The sequence below is a fragment of the Lutra lutra genome, chromosome 1 (genome assembly GCF_902655055.1).
Source record: "Lutra lutra chromosome 1, mLutLut1.2, whole genome shotgun sequence".
NCBI classification, from domain to species: Eukaryota; Metazoa; Chordata; class Mammalia; order Carnivora; family Mustelidae; genus Lutra; species Lutra lutra.
In genome coordinates this window covers 49,844,741-49,867,092 of record NC_062278.1, presented here as the reverse complement: position 1 = coordinate 49,867,092, position 22,352 = coordinate 49,844,741, and the positions used below count along the sequence as shown (strand labels likewise).

At 37.9% G+C, this 22,352-nt stretch overlaps 1 protein-coding gene across 4 annotated transcripts in view; it reads left to right on the top strand.

Annotated features, from left to right (window-relative positions):
* The first annotated feature begins 261 nt into the window (after nucleotides 1-261).
* Nucleotides 262-22,352, top strand: part of ABI3BP (ABI family member 3 binding protein) — a 268,734-nt gene continuing 246,643 nt past the window's right edge. For 2 of the 4 annotated variants that reach the window (XM_047723222.1, XM_047723232.1), the window contains exon 1: nucleotides 263-447. In XM_047723222.1, coding sequence (XP_047579178.1) covers nucleotides 369-447 — 79 coding nt within the window. In that variant the 5' untranslated portion in view covers nucleotides 263-368. Of the gene's footprint in view, nucleotides 448-22,352 lie in introns of all 4 variants that reach the window. The other 2 variants (XM_047723248.1, XM_047723241.1) reach the window with 2 other exon arrangements.

Genomic DNA, 22,352 nt, shown 5'->3' with positions numbered 1-22,352 from the left:
TATGCCTTTCTAGATTTTTAAAAGTAGTTCATCAAATGGTTAAGAACTGCCTAAGTACTTTTTCTTTCACATATATAGATTGACCAAAATTTCAATGTTTATATCACAGAGAGAACAGACAGTTACAACCTAGCAGAGAGAAATGTGATGGTATGTTTTTGCTGTTGTGCCTTTTTTTTTTTTTTTTTTTTTGGTGTGTGTGGGAAAGGGTGTGATGTCATTTTGTCTCCACCCCCTGTGAGTAAGCCCACAGCAGAGCTAAGTGCAGCCGCCTGCCTCTGTCACTGGGAGACAGTCCACTTAAATGCAGCTCCAGGGTTGCGGGACACCCACCAGCATCACTCCCCGTGTGAGGTGGCAAATGCAACATGCTGTCCAGCTTGGGGTGTCTGCTTTTCTGTGGAAGTATTGCACTAGCCCTGGGAAATGCACAGAAATTGCCAAAAGGCAAGTAGCTCTGCTGTTTTGTGTTTTAAAAATAATTTTTGAGAGATACTAGTTTTTAAATGTTGAAATTAGGTGTGATCTGCTTTACCAGGTTGGGGGGGGAATACAGTTCTTCTGAGTCAAAGTTCAGATGTGTGAAGCAGTTGCTTTAACTTTTACCTTTTATTTACCCCCTCTGTTATTTACTTTTCAGTTGAATCTCTTTAATGCAAAGATGAAGACCAACTTCTTAGGTTTAACAGGTTCACAGTAGCTTGAATGCTGTAGATTCAAACTACAGTATTTGGATATTGAGTCTTGGTAGATGGGTATGGTAGTCTATTAAAAAGTGTTGTTTGGTGTTTTTATTCCCCTTCCCAGAGATTAAACCAGTACTGGCTTTAGGTATAAAGGAAGCGGATTCTGAAACTTTGGAGGGTGTAAACCTCATGCGTACTTGCTAACTTGGGGGTTGAGGGACTCGAGCAGGGCAGAGCAAAGTACGATCATGTGCTAATGTGTAGACGCTTCTCTCCGGGGGAGTTTGGAAGAGGGTTTGATCTGCTGGATGGGACACTCCCCCTTTTCCTGGCTAAATTGCTCTCATTTGAGTGTTGGTATTTTGTTTACAAATGCCATCAAAAGAAAATTAACCTTTCTAAATTTAGACCCTAAAAGTCTTTTGCGCCTATCAGCACTGCCACAAGAGCTTGCCTCTCTCCTGTCTCTGAACATAAACATTGCATGTACTCTTTTGTTCATCTGCAGAGGCATTTTCTAAGCCAACTGTAGGTCAGGGAAGGCTTTTTATGGCTGCGGACTGTTGTAGTCAGCAGGGTTATGAAAAACAGGCTGAACTTAATACACAGTTATGATGGAAAATATCAGAGATAATGCAGAGCCACAGGCTTGTCAAAAACCTGGTGTGCACAGAATCAGAAAGGAAGGTTGTTAGTGTCAGATTTTCCAAGAGATCTTTCTTGGGTCCTCCCTTTGGATAGTTTGTTCCAAAATCATCCTGTCTCAAGTGAAAACTCTTCTCTCCTTAATGTGGCAAGTGAAACTTGAATCCAGAATGTGAGGGCTGGAGGCCTTAGCTAGTTGCTATTTCGCTTGGTGATGTAAAAAGCAATAAAAAGGGCTGAGTAAACCTTCTTAATGCTGATCAGATAATTATGTAGAAATAAATAAATAAATAGTAAAAACATATACTATTAGATCTTTTCCTTCTATTAACAATTTTGTTTCTTGATCATAGTGAAAGTGTTTAAGTAAATCAATTAGGAGGCACAAGCATTTAGAATTAATTGTTCCTCCTCCTGAAATATTTAACAAGGACACATCATTGGAGAGAAGTTGGGTTTTCTCAGGCTCAATACCTACAGATGGTTTTATTTTACCTAATGTTCACTGTGTAGGGATTAGAGCCATACTTTTGTTACTGCAGACTTCTGCAAATTCCAAATGTTTTAATTATCATGTTGCAATCAGTGGATACAAATCTCTTGACACAGTTTTCCTTTATTTGTTGTGGTTAAAAAAAGAATAGAAAAGTTGCCCAGAATGGCCACAAAACTTTGTCTGGTTCGTTGCACTTTAATTTGAAGAATTCTCATCCAGGTTTCCTTTGTAATTTTAAGAAATATCCATGGCTTTGGTAATTGTTAAAAAGCCCTGTCAAATTAAAATAATTATATTATAAAATAATTGACAATTTTCTTGTCTCTGGTGCTATGTTTTTTCTCTATTATGGAAACTACTAAGGAACTTTCTTTTAGCTGAAGTCACCTTTCTCATACTATGTTCCAAGAATAGGTGTACTGTCGTCAAAAGAAGTTGGGCAGGCATCTGCTCTCCACCAATAACTTAAGGAGTGTTCGTGCTTTGTTGTCTTTTGGGGAGTCCCAACAGATGTGAGAATTTCACAAGGTCTGAGAATCACTCAGTAAAAAAACCTGCCCAATATTTTTAACCCATTGTTTCTCAAACTCAATCCATTTCCTAGTGAAATAGCTATAATATAATAATTATAATAATATGATTATAATATAATATATAATAGCTATATATTTTGTTCATCTTTCACAGAACACATTTGGGGAAATGATGAGCTAAACAAGAACGGGGGTGGGAGGGGAATAAAAAGCATTTCTCTTCTTTTTCCTTGCCACTTTAGAGTTAGTTTTATATCATCTGTGATTTAAGAAGAGGCTAGAATTTTGAAGCTGGACAGGACATTAAGGGTTAATTGAGTGGTTGCCAGACCTTTTGATTTATGAACTGGTAAAAAGACAGATATACTTTCACTATCAGGGTTCCATTACAGAGGACATAGTTGAATTGTTTGAGGATGTTCAAAGAGGAAACAAAATCCCCATTGTTCATCACAACAAGGCATTTTAACATATTTATAAAATAAATGAATTTATACAAGTAAGTCTATTGTTTTTATTTTTCTCTTTCACCATCAACTAATGAAAATTTCATCACTGGCCACTATTTGGGAGCCAATGCCCTAGCTTAACTGTTTATTTTGTAAATGAAGACACCCAAAGGCAGGAAGCTTAGTAACTTTCCCCTCATTGATGGCAGAACCAGGACAGGATTCAAGTCATGTCTTGCCTTTTTTCCTACCTGGTGAACAGACTTCTCTACCCCAAACTACTAGTTACATTGTGCAGTATATGTGTGGATGCTACCCTTCTCGTGAATACAATTTTTCTTGCAAATATCATAACCATTACCTTAATTTCACATTTCCCCAAGAACATGTCCTATACACATACATACACAAATTATTGTAACTATATATCTGTTTAGTTGTCATATATAGTTGAGATATATATTTTTTCTTATAAATAGCCATATATATTTTTTTAAGAAAAATATTTTTTCCTAAAAAATTTTTTAAGAATAGCCATATATATATATTTTATAAGAAAAATTATATATTTTATAAAATAAAATTATGTATTTTATTTTATAAAAAATATTTACAAGAAAAAATATATATTTTATAAGAAAAATTATTATTTTATTAAAAAATTTGTTAAATAAGATTTCATTTGTCCCTTGTCTTTGCTTATTTGCATACCTAGCCACATACTTTGTTATAGAAAATAAGATATTGGAAGTGTCTTTCTTACTTTTCAAAAGCTTAAAGTTAGAGACTATTACTAATGGATCTCTTTTCCTCGCTACCACTTAATGAGTATGTGTTTTGGTAAATCATTTACCTTTGCTAAACCTCATTTTTCTCATCTGTAAAAGGGGAATAATGATAACTATCTCATAGTGTTTTAGAATTAAATGAGATGAGATATAATGTTAATTGGGTCATAGAAAAATGGATCAATATTTTAAAATATGTGCACTATAATTTGTGATCTTGTGTCCAAACTGACAAATCTCTTGAAGGGCAATACATTTAGGCATCATGTTCTTGGCAGAAAGGTGGGGCAAGGGAGTTAAGGGTTGCTCTATAGACAATGAGAGAAGACCTCTCCTGGGCTCTAGCCTCACCATCATCAACCAATGTTTGATTGCCAAGACCAAACAGTGTTCTTTTCTATGGAAAGCTGCACCTTTGCCTCAGGATCAGCTTTCCCTGGGGATTGGTAAGGCCTCACAGTGCTTCCTGGAGAGATCCCCTTGTACTTGTTTTTCAGGAAGAGAATTAAGCCATAATGTACAGGCCCTGAGAAGAATCACCGCATTGTTTTACACTTTTGAAAGCCCCTGTGCTCCAGCTACCTCTTGGAATCTTTATTCTTGGCACCACAGAACTTTTCTTCCCCCATTGCATACCAGGCTAAGATAAAAACCACAGAGAACAATATGCAGTGAAGAGAGCCAACAAAAGCTCATGGTGGGACATGAGGGGCTTGACATACCTCTTTGCAGAAACACCTGTGTGTGGAAGACAGTAATCAGCCAGAAGGCGAAGGCTACTATTTCTAGCTAACACTATTAGTCCTGAGGCATGTGTGAGGAAAATCACAGGGGAACATCCAAGATACAAGTGTAATCAGATAGCCTGAAGGCCTAAGGCTCTTGGGTGTGACTCTTGGCATGTTGGCAGAGCGAAGAGGCAGCTGGCTCTTTGCCTCAGGTTCTTACCTGACAGGGTAGAAATCACGGATTCCCAGGACCAAAACCAGGGGCAGATGGTAATAATAACAATAACTCCATAGTTATTAATAAGTCTTACCAACATTTTTTGGGCTCAGATTGCCTTTGGTAATTTAGGGCTAAATATCTTTAATGTGGAAAATCTAAACTCTCCAAGGTCCCTATAAGCAGGTCTACCATTCTTATTTTACAGAGCATAAAATCGTGTTCAGAGTGTTTAAGTGATTTGCAGTCACACAGTCAGCAAGTGGCCAGAGGCTATACCCTTAACTTGTGTGTAATATCAGTTTCCTGCTTTATGGGAAGATAAGCTAATTTATTCATAACAATTATGAATTGTTATGAATTATATTATGAATTATTATGAATTGTTATGAATTATATTATTATATTCCATGTATATGCAGAGCACTGAGGCTAGGAGGACACAGCTTGGGACCTGTCTTCAAGAAGCTGACCAGTTAATGGAGGAGACAGGGATGTAAAGAAATAGAGTGAGATTATCCTCCAATTTGGGTGAAGCACAAAGAGCTTTGAGAAGAGCCAGAAGGACCCAATCCAGCCTGGAGGGATCAAGAATTAGGAGAGGATAAAGTACTTAGTAGAGGCCTGGAAGACAAATATAAGTTGGGGCAAGGAAGAGGATGTCTGAGAGGTGAGAGCCCTTCCCAATAGAGACAGTTGCATGGCCAGATGCCAGGTCAGTCCCCTGGTGCCTGTGCTCAGCTGGGTGTTAAAGTACTCAGAGAAGAAGCCAGGACCGGGAAGTCCACAAAGGATGCAACTGTGTCTTCCTTGTCTCTTTCTGCCCTGACTCCCCAGGATTAATTACAAAGAGGGAATAGAAGCTTGTCTTTGGAGAGGAGGACTCCTATGTCTTGCCCTATAAACCTTCCCAGACATGTACCTGGGGTCTGGTTCTCACTCTCCATGGATTTCTCCCAATCTCACTTTGACAAAATTTCATGTGTTGCTCAAGTGGCCCAGTCCATTTCCCCAAAAGGTGATTGAGACTTGAGAGGGGCTGGAGAAAATCTCTTTAATCTTAGAGCAGAGATGTTGTAGGGGCTGGGGGTGGGGGGAGGAATAGTGTGGAGTGCAAAAGAAGCCTAATGGGTAGAACTCTGCTTTTAATAAGTGGTATGTATTTATGCTCCGGTGTCACTGGAGAAGAGTGCATTGGAAAAAATGGCTCCCCTGCTAAAAGGAAACAAAAAAAAGTTTGAAAATCATGGGAGAATTATTTTAGCATCTTTGACACCTCTAAAGTTTCATGGCAGTTTTATTGATTTGTCTATTCAAATGATGTTTATTAAGCATCTACTAAGTAAAACTGAATAAGATCCAGACCTTGCTATAGAAGTAACTTATATTAAGAATGTAAAAATTGATTAAATTTGTTTTTATGCTGAGACTGTCATGTTTAGAATCCAGTGTTTGAAAATAAAATTCCCTGTGTTCATTACACATTCACTGGTTTCATTCAGCTTTGCAGACTGCTATATCTGACTATGAGACACTGAACAGTAAGGAATTTTAGCTTCTCTCCCTCTTTCAAGGTAATGGGGTCCAGCAGAAAAATCAAGAATAAATGAATTTATCTATACTGTATCACAGAAAAGACAGCCAAAATGTTTTTGTAGGTTAATGTGAGTTGACAGAAAGTTTGTCTAAGGCAAAAGTAAGGTGTCTAATAAAGAGAGGGTCATTCAGGAAATGTGACACACCATTCTATCTGGGTGACTATCCTCAGAAAGATTTTCCTTTTGCTTGTTTCCTGATTGTCATTATAAAAGTAGGTATAAAAGAATGTTGAAATATATGAACTTAAAGTGATCTAAGAATAGATATAAAATTAAAATATAAATAGGATAATCTAAAGTGAGAGATAATAGAATAGTAAAATAAAAGTGAAAAAATAAATAGTATTAGCTAAAGAAAAAACATGCTAAGAATAGAAAAGCAATGGTTTCAATACATACATCTGTTAGAATGACATTTTAAAAATATGATAAGAGGGGCACTGGGTGGCTCAGTTAGTAAAACTTCCAATTCTTGATTTCAGCTCAGGTAATGATCTCAGGGTCTGGAGATCGAGTCCTATGATGGGCTCTACGCTCAGTGGGGATTCTGTATCCCCTCTCTTCCTTTATCCCCTCCCCATTCATGTACTCTCCCTCTCTCAAATAAATAAATCTTTTTTTTAAAAAAACTGTTTAATAAATACAAAGAAGATGATAATCATATTACTCTATAGCAGGCTTGGTGTTTAATGCTAAGTGTTTAGATAAATCATCTCATTTTGTCCTCATGCTGTTAACGATATGTTATTATTTCTCCCATTCCACAGATGAGAAACTAAGCCTAAAGAGTTTGTTATCTACTGATGCATAACAAATTACCACAAACTCATCAGTTTAAAACAACCCACATTTATTATCTCACAGTGGCTTTGAGAAGACTGAGTCTGGCTTAGCTGGGGCCTCTCCTTGGATGTGTTTCACAGGCTGAACAGAGAGTTGGCCAGGGCTCGCTGTTGACCAGAGGTCACTTTGGGTCTTTGCCACATGGGCCTTTCTGTTATAGCTTCTTGCTTCATCAAAGTGTACAAGCCCAGATGAGTCTGCTGGCAAGATGAAAATTACAATCTTATGTAGCCTAATCATGGAAGTTTCCTGTCATATAAGGTGATTACACCAGAGAATGACTACCAGGAGACAGGGATTATTGGGGGTTGTCTTAGAGTCTACCTACCACAAAATGGTCAATGGCTGTTAGGGTCATATAGCTAGTAAGTGATACAGTGCAACTATGAATATAGGAAATCTAATTCCAGAGAATATACTGGTTTGAGCATTAGCACCCATCCATTTCCCATAGAATCCAGCCTTTAGTGGCAGATGCCCGTTAGACACATTGCCAATTTGTCTCCCTCCATGGTTGAGGTCAATTCTAGGAAATTGCTGAAAATAAAGATAAATATGATAAGTGCAAAGACTTAAGGTAAATATTTGTGACACAGTTTTCTGTATACAAGAATCCAGTCAATGCCTAAATTCCTCTGCTGATTTCCTCTGTGGCACATCAAATGACCACATCTGTGGTCAGTACCATGTAGAGAGATATGCAAAGTAAATTCTCCCCAAATAGGAGCTCTGCTTTTCATTTTAAGACTTAGATGCCACCATCTCTGAAACAGAAAAAGAAAACATAAGACAAAGCAAAAATTTTCTTTAACAAAATATATAAATATTAAGAAAGTAGCCCCTATTGAGTTGATGACACAGTCCCCATAAAATATGCTTCTGAAATATCAGTGGGTGGTTTCTCCAGTAAAAGGAGGAGTTGTTATAAGGTCAAATTAAATTTGTGTTTGGCAGAAGAATGTATTCTTGTATTAGTGGATGTGATGGAGACAACTGGATGAACTAAAGGAGCTTCTTTCAGATCATTTTTGCTATTAATAAAACAATTCTTCCATATGCTCTAGGAATCAAAACAGAATTTAGGTTGTACACAGGATATATTCTTAACATGTTTTCTAGAATGTTTAGTGCTAGAGTATCCTGTGTGTGTGTTTTTCTCTAGCCCATGGTCTCTTGTGTTGGGATTGTCCTAAAGGTCCAAGAGGTGCATGGTAAGAAGCGTAAACTTCATGGTCTCAGTCTACTTTGTTGAAGTTCTGTGGACAGGAAGACTGAATCAGGGCTCAGTCTGCCATTCAAGTTAGCTTGGGGTCCCCACTAAGAACCTTCCACAGTGAGAATTTTAGGTTGTATTTTAGGTTTCCTTGATCTAACAAAAACACTGACTTGTATTCCCAGTGACTTTGGTAGAAAATTGGGAACCTTGTAGCTAGCCTGAGGTTTTTAGGCTCTCTTGGTATAGCAAGCTATGCAGTCAGCTAATGTTTCTCCCTGTGGAATTCTGAAAAGGAGGTAGAAGATATGATGCTTTCATAGGAGGTTCATTATTGTTCTCCAGTCACAGACTATATACCTAAAGTCTATACATTAGAAAACCAAACCAAGTCCACCCACATCAAGCATCTGCTGGTCAGATTAGAAATTAATTTTATATAAAGTTGAGGTCCAGTTCAAACTTCACTGATGATATAACCATTCAGTGTTTTCTTTTAAAGTAAGTTTAGCTCTTGGGGATCCTGGGTGGCTCAGTCAGTTAAGCAGCTAACTCTTGATTTCAGCTCGGGTCATGCTCTCAGGGTTGTGAGATCAAGCCCCATGTCCAGCTCTGCACTCAGCATGGATTTTGCTTGAGATTCTCTCCCACTGCTGCTCTCCCTCTGCTCCTCTCTCCACTCATGCCCTCTCTCTCTCTCAAAAAAAAAAAAAAAAAAAAGTAAGTTTAGCTTCTTAGTACAAATACTGTAACATCTATCCTGATAGTTGTAACCCTCACTGTGCATTAGAGTAACTGAATGTTTTCAAAAGTGTCAGAGCTGCTGTGCTTCCCTACTCATTTATGATTTGATTGGCCTGGGGTGGGAGAGTTTTTAAAATGAGGTGGCTGAGTCAGTTAAGCATCTGCCTTCACCTCAGGTCATGATCCCAAGGTCCTGGGATCGAGTTCCGCATCAGGCTCTTTGCATAGCAGGGAGCCTGCTTCTCCCTCTGTCTGCTGCCCCTCCTGTTTGTGCTCTCTCTCTCTCTTTAAATAAATAAATAAATAAATAAATAAATAAATAAATAAATAAATAAAAATTTAAAAAATTCTTCAGGTGGTTCCAATGACCAGAGTTGAGAACCACTGAGCTACAGTTTTGGAAAATGTGTGTGTGTTAAGTGCTTGATAAATATTTCACAGAGTAAAATTTAAAAGTTAGAAGAAAAGCATTTTGCTATTTAAGTTTTAGCATTAAAACATGAAGCATGAATTCCCATCAATTCAAAGATGATTTTTATTTTTTTGCTGCTTTGTTCTAGAATTTTAAAGCCTTATTTGGAAAATTTCTTGAGACTCCCTTCTCAGACTACATAGAACAAGGAAATGTTTCAAACTGAGATTAACATTTGTTTTTGGTGTTAGAAAATAAGTGCTAATCTCTAGTTTCATAAAATCTCAGAAACTAGATCTGAGAAACTATGGTGGATTGTGTTTTTCAGGACTGGACTTAAATTTATTCATTCTGTTATTCAACTGACATTTTAAAAAATCAATATTAGGATTACAAAGGTAAGTAAGACAGTTCCTGCCTTCAGGGAGTTTGAGAAAGTTGTATTGAGAACTATTTGGCCACAGAAAAATAATTTTCTTTTAGATGAAACTGTTGGTGTCTTAATTCTTTATCCTTATTTAGCAAAAATTTGTAAGAGTTGTGCTATTCTATTGTGTTGTCATGCACTAGCTTTAAGCTATATATATATTTAAATATATAAATATTATATATTTAAATATATATAGTATATATAGTATATATTTATATATATACTAGTATAATATATATACTATAGTATATAGTATATAGTATATATATAATAAATATATAAATATATATATAAATATATATATATTTAAATATATAAATATTAAATACATAAAGATAGATAGATATATAAATGAATTAATGTAATATATTAAGAAAAACAGAGAAAGCACTCCATGATCCTAGTTAATGCAAAATGCAGGAGTTAAACAAAGGTACAATGAATTTCCCTGTTAGACAGTCTAACTTTTATGAATCACCTTCGGGAATGGTTCCTTTAATTGGGCCCATTTACCGTATGTATTCCAGCTCATCTTCTTTCTATTTTATGTTAAGGATACTTTGTGCGCACATAGGATGGCTCATAATCTGAAACATCTTTGAAATGTATTCCATTTCTTTCTAATAAAACAAAGGGTCTCTCCTCTCTGAGGGGAGAACACACCCTTTCTAACCAAGCTTGGGGTATTTTGGTTCCAACAAGATGCCCAAATAGAGTCGCAGATTTCCTTTCTCCTTAAATGCCATTCTTTGATTTTTCCATTCTGTTAACTGATAAGAAAATGTTCTGGTTTCCCAAGCGCCCCGCTGAGAGTCCAGTGTGCACACGTGTGCATGCGAGCCCTAACAGGCCTTCCTTTTCAGAGAGCAGCAGATTCTGTCATTGAAGGAGGAGTCTGGGGCAGCTGCCAATGTCATGCTGGCAGAGAACTCTGGAATTCAGTCCTGTTACAGATACGACAGCAGGGGATACAGGACAAAGTTTTCTTCTCCTTTCATTTTTCCAGATGGAGTTAAAGCGTCTCTAGGTAGTCAGTGTAGGACAAGGTATCAGATGATCCGAAGAACAGCCCCTCCTTCCCCTGACTGGCTCATCCTCTTCAAACACACTACCGATCCTCTTGCCACAGAACAATTCCCTAATTACTCATGTTTTCACCAGAATTAGAAGTAAAATGATGCTGGCCATGTTCTCCCATTGAGGTTTAGTCTGGAGTTTCACCATGAATTGAAGTGGCAAATACTGGAAAATAGCAACAGGGGCTAGTGGGCGAAGTGCAGGGGGAAGTGCAAGTCTGGGCAAATGGTTTGACCCTGCTGAAATCAGATTTGCTTCTCTGAGAAAAGGGTATAATAAACACAACAGTTCTCTTTTTAGCTTCCACTAATAAATAATGGTAAGGTGACTTTGGTTTCATTTTTGGTAGGACCTTTCTTAACCTAACTGAGAGGGGATGTGAGGGGACACCTGGGTGGCTCAGTCAGTTAAGTGTCTGCCTTCAGCTCAGGTCACGATCCCGTCCTGGGATTTAGCCCCACATCAGGCTCCCTGCTAAGTGGGGAGCCTGCTTCTCCCTCTGCCTGACACTCCCCTTGTGTTCTCTCTCTCCAAAAAAAAAAAAAAAAAAAAAAAAAAAGAAGAAGAAGAAGAAGAAGGAGAGGGGATGTGAAGACCCGATGCATTTGCATTTTTGAAAATCTTCTAGCCATGGCAGTTAGAGGAAGACCGCCTGGAAGCTCTGCTCACGTGGACCTTCCTGAAAGGATGCTGAGCTGCCAGAGTGCTCCATTGCTGGATGGCAGAGTTTCCTGAGCCTGGGCCCATAGTGGGTCAGCCTCCCAGTGACACAGGGCCTGAGGAGAGGAACCAACAGCACTGTGGATTTTTTTTTAATTTAATTAATTAATTTATTTGACACAGAGAGAGAGAGAGAGAGATCACAAATAGGCAGAGAGAGAGTGGGGGGAAAGCAGACTCCCTGCCGAGCAGAGAGCCCGATCCCAGGACTCTCAGATCATGACCAGAGCCAAAGACAGAGGCTCAACCCACTGAGCCACCCAGGCACGCACCCCAGCACTGTGGATTTTTAAAGCATAATTCTTGCCATCAGCGTCCTGCTCCTGTTATTTTGTCCAACCCACTGAAGGTTGTGGAAGGCCCTGCTCAGAGCAGATTTACCTTTTATTGTGAAAGATTTGGGAGCACGAGTTGTGGTCCATGGTCAGTTTTACCCCCACATATCCTTGGGATGCAGTTCTACGTGACTTGAAATTCCCCTGGATGCCTGCTACCCTCTGTCTAGCCAACTCTCAGGTACTGTGCTGGTCTGATCAGTCACATAATTAGATTTTTTTCCCTGCCCTCTTTTTTTGTTCCTAATCTTCCTTTCTTTTCACCCTCCTTCTCTCTCCCTTCTTCTCCTACTTCCCTCTTTTCCTCTTTCTCCCTCTCTTAATGTCAAAGGATTCCTCAGAACATTCTCCAGGCTTCCAACCCCAACCTTTTCTGCAGGCCATTTAGACCCTCATTTTCACTTTACCGTTGACTTTTTATCTGTTCAGTTAGAGAAGGAATCATCCCTTTGGATGACAATGCACACTTCATAATTTTTTCGAGGGAATGGTGGGTGTTTGTGTGTCATGCTAAATGTTCCACTTGACTGAAAATATAGCTTCCCACTCATTTATCTTGACATCAGCAAGCTTGCAGAAAGCACAAATTTACATTCAGCTGATAAGCTCTGTGCCTATCAGATTGGACAAACCATAACTGTATATTAACACCATAGTTCATTCTTAAATGGTTTTGAAGATGGCCTAAGTTATTACATCTCTTGAACTATGGCATGATAAAAGCCAGATACTACAGTGATATTTTGTAAGGTCACTTTTCTCTTTATTCCTGGATTTTTGTTCCATTGTAGTTGTTGGGGTTTGATGTTTTGAAGAGCTTGCAGAGAACTTTGCTGTTTACCAGGGGCTTATTGATATAGATCTTAAGTTCAAATGCCATGTTTCTCTTCATTTCACTGGTAGCCAACATTTCCTTGAAACTGAGTTTCTGTATCAAATGTCCCTGAGAAATGTGATCCTCAAATTGACAAATGGATCACAGTTGCAGGCATTTAATACCATTTCAGTGTGCCCACCTCCCTCTTTGATCTCGGCTTCTCCAGCTCCCCTTTGTTTTGCTACACTCACAGATGCCTTCCTAATCTTTCTTTCTTTCCAGCCTCTTCTTTTCTGCTTTCATGTCTTTTTCAAGTTTTAACCCTTGTGCTGGAAGAACTCCAGTATTTCTGCCACAGAAACTTTACATGGTCTATTGGCTGCTAGACCTTTTCAACCATGACCTGCAGTAATAATGACTAGTGAAAAAATATATATGTAAAATTAGGTTTCCAGATTCGGGTGTTGTGCTATGCTGCATTATTGTGCTGGTTCTCCTTCAGATGCTAACCAAAAACCAATAAATATGAAACAGATGAAAGACCTAGAAATGGGTTAAACTTAGTGTGGGGAACCACTGGATTTTGATTGATTAACATACTGGTATTACTGTGGTTTAGGGTTTTGCTCTTATATGGAACAATCTAGTTGAAAAATCTTTATAAACAGTCTTTCACCGGAGCAAGTGAGTATTTTTTTTACCCTGTTTTGGAAGACAGTAACTCAAATTTTAAATATTGATATTAAACTCAATCTCCAGAAAGACTAATTAAAAATATCCTTAAGTCACTTAAGGAAATAACGATACTTCATACTCCTGGTTAGTCAAAATTCCTTCTCCACATACTCTTGGCAAGAAATCTCACTTTCACAATTTTTCAGCAACGTGTCAGTGATTTTTCAAGTACTTTCAGGTGCCTTTCACAGCTCTTTACAAAGAACACAATTTAATTTTATAATCCCCTAAATTTCTCAGCTGAATTACATTATATAACACTTGTTCTTAATCAGCCATTCATTCTAAGCATCTGTTTTCACTTATGTCAGAAAATTAAGACAACAAGTATTTACTGTAGCGTTTTCCAAAATCGTCATAAACCATGCTCACATGTCATCTGTAAGGTTTTTGTGGTATCCCAGAAACATCCATTTCAAACATTCCTTTTCATGGCTGGAGTTTCATAGGCCACAAAGGGACCACAGGCGTTAACACTAAATAAACTTCCTGTAAATTACATTATCAAATGATTTAAAAGGCATTAAAGGATAAGCATTAGCAAAGTCAAGATCTTTTTAGGGATATTTCTTTCTAGACACTTTCTTATTTCGTGAGAATGTTTGTCCCCCCCCCCTTTTTTTAAGGGGAAGAACATTACCTCCATTTATTTGCTTTGAAACTAAAGTCTCTCTCCCACCTATTTTCCTCCTTTATGGTACTTGCATCCTACATCCATCCACAAGCTCTGGTTGTGGAAGATGAGAATAGGAAAATAAACCTATGAATCTTGTTTTATTGATAATAAATGGAGATAATAATTCTCAGACTATTGAAGAGCAAGGAACCACTAAGAGTAGTGGTCTTCAAGCTTGAGTGAGTATCAGAAGCATCTGGAGGGTTTATTAAACTTCAGAGTGTTGGGCACCGTCCCCAGAGTTTCTGACTCAGTGGGTCAGAGATGAGGTGGCCTGGAGAATCTGCATTTTTCACAAGTTTCCAGGTGCTGCTGGTGCCACTGGCCCTGGGACCACATTTTTGCAAACCACTGACTTAGTGAATCTATTAAGTATACAGAGCCCCACCTTCCCCATCCCCTCCCTTCTCATCCCCTACCCCTTACTACACTCATACCAGATTCTGATATAGTAGGTTCGTCATCTGCATGTTTAGCAACTATCATTGTTGATTCTGGTGAGATTAACTGTGTCTAGAGAAATAAGACTGATATTTTTATATAATCAGCACCAAGTCCTGAAACACTGCTTCAAAGAAAGTGATTAAGAGGAACTTAGCTAGCTTATTGTAGTTCTATAAACTTGGAGAACCCATGGTTTCCATTGTTCAGTATAGGAGACATGTCTGCAGAAAAAAAATTAGCTTGAGATGGTAAGTTCACCACTGATTCTTGTGATGAACTTCTGTCTGCCCTTATACCTAGAAACAACCTTTTTTTCCATACCTGGCTGGAACTCTGAGCTGCATGCGCCATTAATGTATACTTGTTTGGTAGTGAGTAATGTTTAAAACTGGGGCTGCAAGGTTTTTGGTGACATTTTGAGGTATTAGTGAGAATCATTTGCTTGTGTGTATATATATGTTAAAGTTAATGTTTAATATTAGCCTGAAGCATCTGTTAAGTGTAACCCAAACTCAAGAAATCCTAATGAAGTATGAACAGTTTTCCAGGTCAATCAAGAAAAATAACAACTGTGAAATTGAAGATGAACTTGATATTTTACATAAAAATTCTTTGTTATTTTTACTTACATAGACTGTTGGCCAGCCCCTTGGCTAATACTGGACATAAACCCATTATTAAGCATTAGCTATGATATTCATATTTGGCAGCCAGCTGAAAACACTGTGTAGGTTAGACTTTCTTTTCTTAGTTCTGGGAGCCCATAAAACTCTTGCAGTTGTATGTGAAGTAGTATACTTGTATGTACCTTTTGGAGGGTATTGGCCCTGAGGTGTTGAGATTCTCAAAGATGTCTAGAAGCCAATAAAGTTAAGAGCTATATGTCTAAACAGTTGCCTTTTACTGAGCTAGAATTAGGATGTATCAAGTAAGTGGCTAGAAGGATTACCACTATGTGCATAGAACACATAGAAAGGGCTTTGAGATGGTTTATGAAAAATCTCAAACTTCACAACTAAAATGTGAAGACACAGTGTTTTATGCTATTAGTTTTGTTGTGGTGCAAAAAAATTAAATGTAGAAATATAGTATTCAAATAATCCTCAAAGGTCCTCCTCTCCTGGTATTCATGCCTTTTTAGACTTCCCTCGCATACTGAAACATGGCAGGCCTGTGCTCCATTAGCATATAGAAGAAGTGAAATGAAGATGTGTGACTTCTGAGGCTAGGTAATAAAAGACAATGCAGTTCACACCTTGCTCTTGATCTTGGATCACTCAATCTGGAGAAGTCTTGTGGGGAGGGCTACATGGTGAGAAACTGAGACTTCTTCCTCCTCATAGCCAGCACTAACTTGCTAGCCATATGAAAGAACCATTTTGGAAGTGCATCCTCCAGCCCCAAGTCAAGGCTTCAGATGACTATAGCTCAGGTCAATATCTTGAATGCATCTCATAGAGGTTCTGAATTGTAACTACCTAGCCAACCTGTTCCCAAGTTTCTTCCTAATCCATAGCAACTGTATGGCTAATAAATGCTTATTGTTATTTAAGTATCTAAGCTTTGGGTTAATTTATTATGTAATAATAGATAATACAGAGAATGACTTTTTTACTGTAATTCAAAGGATGATTTAAGTGGAGTTAAAAATAGAATGAGAAATACAGATCATTTTATTTATTGGCATATGGCTTTGATAGGCAAAAGATAAGTGGAAATAAATACTGGAAGATAATTTTTAGATCCATTACCAGAAAACCTGGGCATAAACGCTCACCAAAGAGTGACCGAAAACATGTTATTACATTTGAAAACAATATGTAAACAAATAACCTTCTAAAGTAATCACAGGAAATATTTGATAGGTCAGAGCAGTTTAAAGACCATGTCTTCTGAGGACTTAATAGATGGCCTTGACTTTCATTCCAGAGGCCATTTCAGGACTGGCCCAAGGCCAAGGGTGAGTCTGTATTGGACATGCTATCATTTAGGAAAGTTGACCTGTGCCCAAGAGAGCTTAAAGAGAACCAGATCAAGATCCACCCTGTAGCTGACCTACATCCCTGAATTCCCCTGAGGAACAAATGGGCCTCCGAGGACAAACTTGGATCAGACCAGGCTCTTATCTCTTTAACCTTTGGCCTTGGCTTTGACCTCATGCTAAAGTTTATGCCATAACATTCTTCATTAATTATATCTCCAAGGTAGGCATTTGTGAAATTTCTTGTCTCTTATAGAAAAAGAATTTATAAGCACCTAACTAATGTTAGGAAGGATAAAGATATAAAGAAGAACAATGGTTATGGTTCCTGTGAAGTTTATATCCTAGCAAAAGAAGTAGATGAGCTAAACAGGATACTACAATATAATAAATGCTCTACCTATATCTGACCTCTAGTGTGACTTCATTAATGAATGTGATTAGTGCTTTAAGCTGACTTCATTTGCTCCCTTCAAAAAAATACCATTGTTTATAAAATGATTACAAAAAAAAAATGAGACACTTATCACCAGTTACTAAGACCTTATTAACAACACAAGTAACAAAACATAAAATTGAGTAAGTAGTTTCCAGCCAGTTGGCCTGTTCCTTGGCCAGTCAATATCTGGGTCTCTTGGATGATATAGGTCACAAGGGATAAAGAGTCTTCCTGCTTAGTTCCTCTTTCCAGACCAAATTCCAGTCTAGATCCCAAGTCTTTTTTACCATTGTGTATCATCATTCAAGGAATCACAAGATTCCATGTGGTCTCTTGCTTTCATGCAGGTTCAAAGCACCACAGACTTGACCTTCCCAGAGCGTCTTATCAGAGTTGCCAAGGAAGGGCTGTTTTAGCAGTAAAAACAGCTCATTTCCTACCACTCCTTTATCCACTGTTGATGAACACACCTAATTAAGCAAAACATTCAGGCTTTTGAAGCAGACTCGAGTTGTGAGGGATGCTGTGGCAAAGAAAAAAGTAAGGAAGTCCAAAAAATTGAGTAAAATCTGAAACCATCATCCAAACAGGCAGTGTGCCATGGGAAGAGTCACAACTGTGACTGGAGATCACTGTCTTAGGATCTTTTCCCCACTCTGTCCTGGGAAGTGAAGGACCTTTCATCCTCACTGGCTCTTCTCCTCCAGGGCAGCAGTGGCATTCAGTCCTAAATGACTTTGTTGCTTGGACTCATGTATTGATTTTAGGTTTCATTTTGTCATCTTGCTTTACCATTTTATTACAATATAACGAAAGAGGGAAGAAACTTCCAATAATTAAAGGCTTTTATCTACATTCAAATGAAACATTTGTACTTTCTCAGTATCTCTCCCTTTTTCTAAGATAATATGATTATAACCATATTCTTTAAGAAGTTCTCTATATTGTTTTTAATATATTTAATTATTAAATAATCTTCAGGTCAACATGTTAAAAGTAACTAATGTCTCATAAAACAGAAGAAATACTTTGTCTAGACTGTCTGCAAAAAACTTGCTTGTTGTATATTAGAGAAAGAGAATCTCAAACAGCATCTTGGGGAGGTTTCCAGGGGTGTGAGATGGAGCCCCATGTTGGGCTCTGCACTCAGTGTGATTCTCTCTCTCCCTCTCCCTCCCCCTGCTTATACATACTCACTTGCTCACTCTCTCTCTCAAATGAATAAATAAAATATTTTTTAAAAAGAAAATAATCTTCTGTGGTTCCAGCTTAATTTAGAGAACAAGCAACTTTCCTCTTTCCTTCAAAATTTAAAAAAACTATGAAAGATGTCTCTGTTTCCTATTTGTCTACCCTTGTTTCATCCAATTTGATAAACTTTTTTTTTTAAAGATTTTATTTATTTATTTGACAGAGAGATCACAAGTAGATGGAGAGGCAGGCAGAGAGAGAGAGAGAGAGAGGGAAGCAGGCTCCCTGCTGAGCAGAGAGCCCGATGCGGGACTCGATCCCAGGACCCTGAGATCATGACCTGAGCCGAAGGCAGCGGCTTAACCCACTGAGCCACCCAGGCGCCCCCAATTTGATAAACTTTTATATTTTGCCAATTTCAGTCAAGATATAAAGCATTTTTATCATCCCAGAAAATCCCATTGTCCTCCTTTGTAGTCAGTCTCTTCTCCCTACTCTCAGCCTCTGACAACCACTGATCTGATTCTATATCTACAGTTTTGCCCTTTCAGAATGTCCTATAATAGAAGCATGTATCATGTAGACATTTTGTCTAGATTTTTTTCACTTAGCACAGTGCTTTTATGATACAGCCACATTGTTGCAGGTGTTAGTAGTTCTTTTTATTCATTGAGTAGAATTCTGTTCTATGGCTCTACCACTAATTGTTTACTCACTAATGGATGGACTTCTCGGTTGTTTCTAGTTTGGGCAATTGTGATTAAAACAGCTATAAACATTTGCTTACACATCTTTGTGTGAACATATACTTTCATTTCTCATGGGTAAACATAGAGCAGTAGGATTGCTTTGTCAGATATTCAGTATATGTTTAGCTTTATGAGAAGTGCCAAACTGTTTTCCAAGAAGCCATACACATTTATAGCAAACTATGAAGATTTCAGTAGATCCACCCTTGCCATAGCTTGGTATTGCTGATTTTTTTTTCTTCTTTAGTTTTTTGCTGTTCTAATAGGAAAGAGATTAGTTTTGAATTTTAGAGACTTGTTCGTATTGTTAGGTATCTTTCTTTAAAAATATATGAGATCAATTTTCTTAGAAACCACCATCTTTTCTAAAAGATAATAGGTAAATAAATTTCTTATTAGATAAGGTAAAATATTGGAATTGGCTATATTTGCCTGGTACAGAGGGAACATTCAATGAAGTCTAATCTTATCTTCCTCCCTCCCTATATCTTTTATTCATGAATCATCATAACTCAGACATTAAAATTGCACCACCTAAGTTGAAGTGTCATGTAGTCTTTGCCCCTTTCAGCTTCAAAATTCAATTTCAGCTGTTTTTCATATTTTTTTAGACTGTATGTATTTATTCATTTTAGAGAGACAGAGAGAGTGTGAGCAAGGAGAGAAGCAGAGGGGGAGGGAAAAAGAGGAGGAAGGAATTTCAAGTAAACTCTGCATTGAACACAGAGCCCATCATAACCCTGAGATCATGACCTGAGTGGAAGTCAAGAGTCAGATGCTTAACTAACTGAGTCACCCAGGCGCCCCTTTCATATTTTAAAAAAGACACACTTTGAAAGAGAGTCCTCTAGACTGGAGAATGCTGAGTAAATCTGGCCATCCCATGCAGTGTGTAAAGGAAAGCCTTCTCTAGATCCATAATTAAGGTGAGATTGTAGAAAGGGGGTATTAGGCAGAAAAATGATCATTGGACCACCTCAATTTTAGTCTTTCCCTACTACTAACTGGGTGGGTGACATTAAAGGAAATGATTTAGTTTCTCTGAATCTTATTTTTCTCACCATAAACCATGGACCACAATACAGTTAATTCTCATTACTCACAGTAGTTATGTTCTATAAAGTTGCTGCAGACACTTTATTAGCAAACATTGAGCTATTCCTTTTAAGTGAAATACAGGGTTAGTTTCCTGAGAGTCTCTGATCACATTTTTGTCTGCCGATCAATATTTAACCTTGTTTTTGTATATTTCTATTTAGAAACAATGAATCTAATATATGTTGTTGCTTCATTAGCATTAAACTCAAGCCAAGGGCACTATAGCTCATGACTGAACAGAACCTATCTGATATACATATTTTATACTCTGTAAGGCCACAGGACAGCACCTCAGCTCTACACCTGGGGGCCATTTTAAACAAGGAAATCAGCAACAAAAAACACAAACATGGAAAAAACATAGCATTAAACAGACTGTGTAAAGGATGCTTGTTTACAGTCTGAGAGCTGAAACAAGGAAGCAGAGGTGCCCTGTTCAGCCTCAGCTGGAAATACGCATATCAGGTAGCTTACATTTTTTTGTCTCTCTACGCATGTCCACAAATGACCACAGAAGTGCTGCAGGTATTGATTTGAGGGTTACAAATAAAGTACGCGAGTAGGAAAAATTTACAGAGTCTGCTAATAGTTAAAGGTTGACCATATTCTCTATTCCTGTCCCACAGGGTGGATCATGTATATTGTTTCAGTGAATGGACATGGCGATGCTGTTATTATGGTTGAGCATGAGTGTTTTCTCTAGCCAAGGTCTAAGATATCTAGCATTTATGAGGAAGAAAAAGGAAATCTTAGTACTTAGGTATCTCACTGGGCCTCAAACACTATAAACAGGTTAGGAAAATGTAGAACCTAATGGAATTTAAAAATAGGCATTAACATATGAAGATAACATCATGTCAAAGAGCCTTGACTGGCAAAAAGAATAACTCCATTGTTTGATTTCTTTAAGGTGGGTGAACACTTGTTGGAACCTGATTGCTCTTGTGCACATTTGCAGCTGTCTTGTAGGATCCTTTTTAAACTGAGTGGTCAGCCATCATTTGTCTTCTGGACCCAGAGAGTGGTTTTCGCATCTCAAAGGTGTTTTATACATATTTGCAGTTTATTTGTGGATTCCTTTCAGTACAGATAGATTTTTTTCACACAAAAATTTGATTTTGCTTCGTTTTCTAAAATATAGTACAGATGTTGTCTGAATAGCTATGCTAGCTCAGGGATGCACTGAGCTATTGAGGTGAAATTACCGACTTGCAGAAATGTTTCTGTGGGAATCTGGTGCTTAAGGGGATGACATTCCATTCCCAGTTGCCCTCCCTTCTACCTCTTTTTTGGAAGGCACACCTTTCTCAGCCCACATTTCTATGATTCCTTCCTGACAAAGTGCTAGCTGATTTGACTGGCAAGAACCTTCACACCTCTTTTCTGTTTTAATTTCCATTTGAAAGATCTATTTTTAATGACCTGATTCTTGATCCACTCATGTGAAAAAAACAAAAAACAAAAAACAAAACAAAACAAAAAAAACCTGTGGTTTTGTCAGGGTGAAGACAGACAAACACGTTGATAAGCAGATGCTTTAAATTCAATTTCCATTAACATCTGCTAAATTTTTAGCATATATCAAGCTCTGTACTTGTCAGTTATTTCCATTTTTATTGTGTGATACAATCGTCTCTAAGGCAGCTTTAAAACTTGGGGGGGAAATCCAGAATGGGTGGTAAGCATCAACATGCCTTTGGGACCCACCCACATTCTTGGTGTTCTCCTCTCCTGAACTTAATACCTAAAGACTTCTATTGCCCCACTCCAGACTTGCCTTCTCTTTGCAATACTTTCAGCTCCAGACTACCCATCTATAAAAATTCCTCTAGTCACTGCCCCATTTCTGCTAGCCTACTCCTTGAAAATAATCTCGTATTGTCATTCATAGTAAGGTCTTAATGGCTAACAGCTAAATGTGTTAGTTCTCTGAAACATTTGACTTTTTTCCTAAAGATGTTTGTACGAATAAAGCAATAATGCAAGAGGATCTATATTCTCTAATGGGAAGATTTCCACCAAGTAGGATTTGAAGGGAAGAATTTGTTAAAGCATGAGAGTCCTCCTTATGTCTTTCAAATGGTGTCAGATAAGAGGCAACCTATTCTGTTTACATGTTCAATGTGTCCTGGAAAGGGCACTGAGTAGTACCTCCATTGTAGAAAGTCCTCACTGTACTACAGTGTTTGTGGGGAACTTGCCAGGCATGTTGGGAGAGGGCTGTATATTTAACCCACAAAATGGTATCATCAACCACCAAAATTTCTTGAAGCAGTTATAATCACCAAGAAAGCAGCTTTAAGGTCTC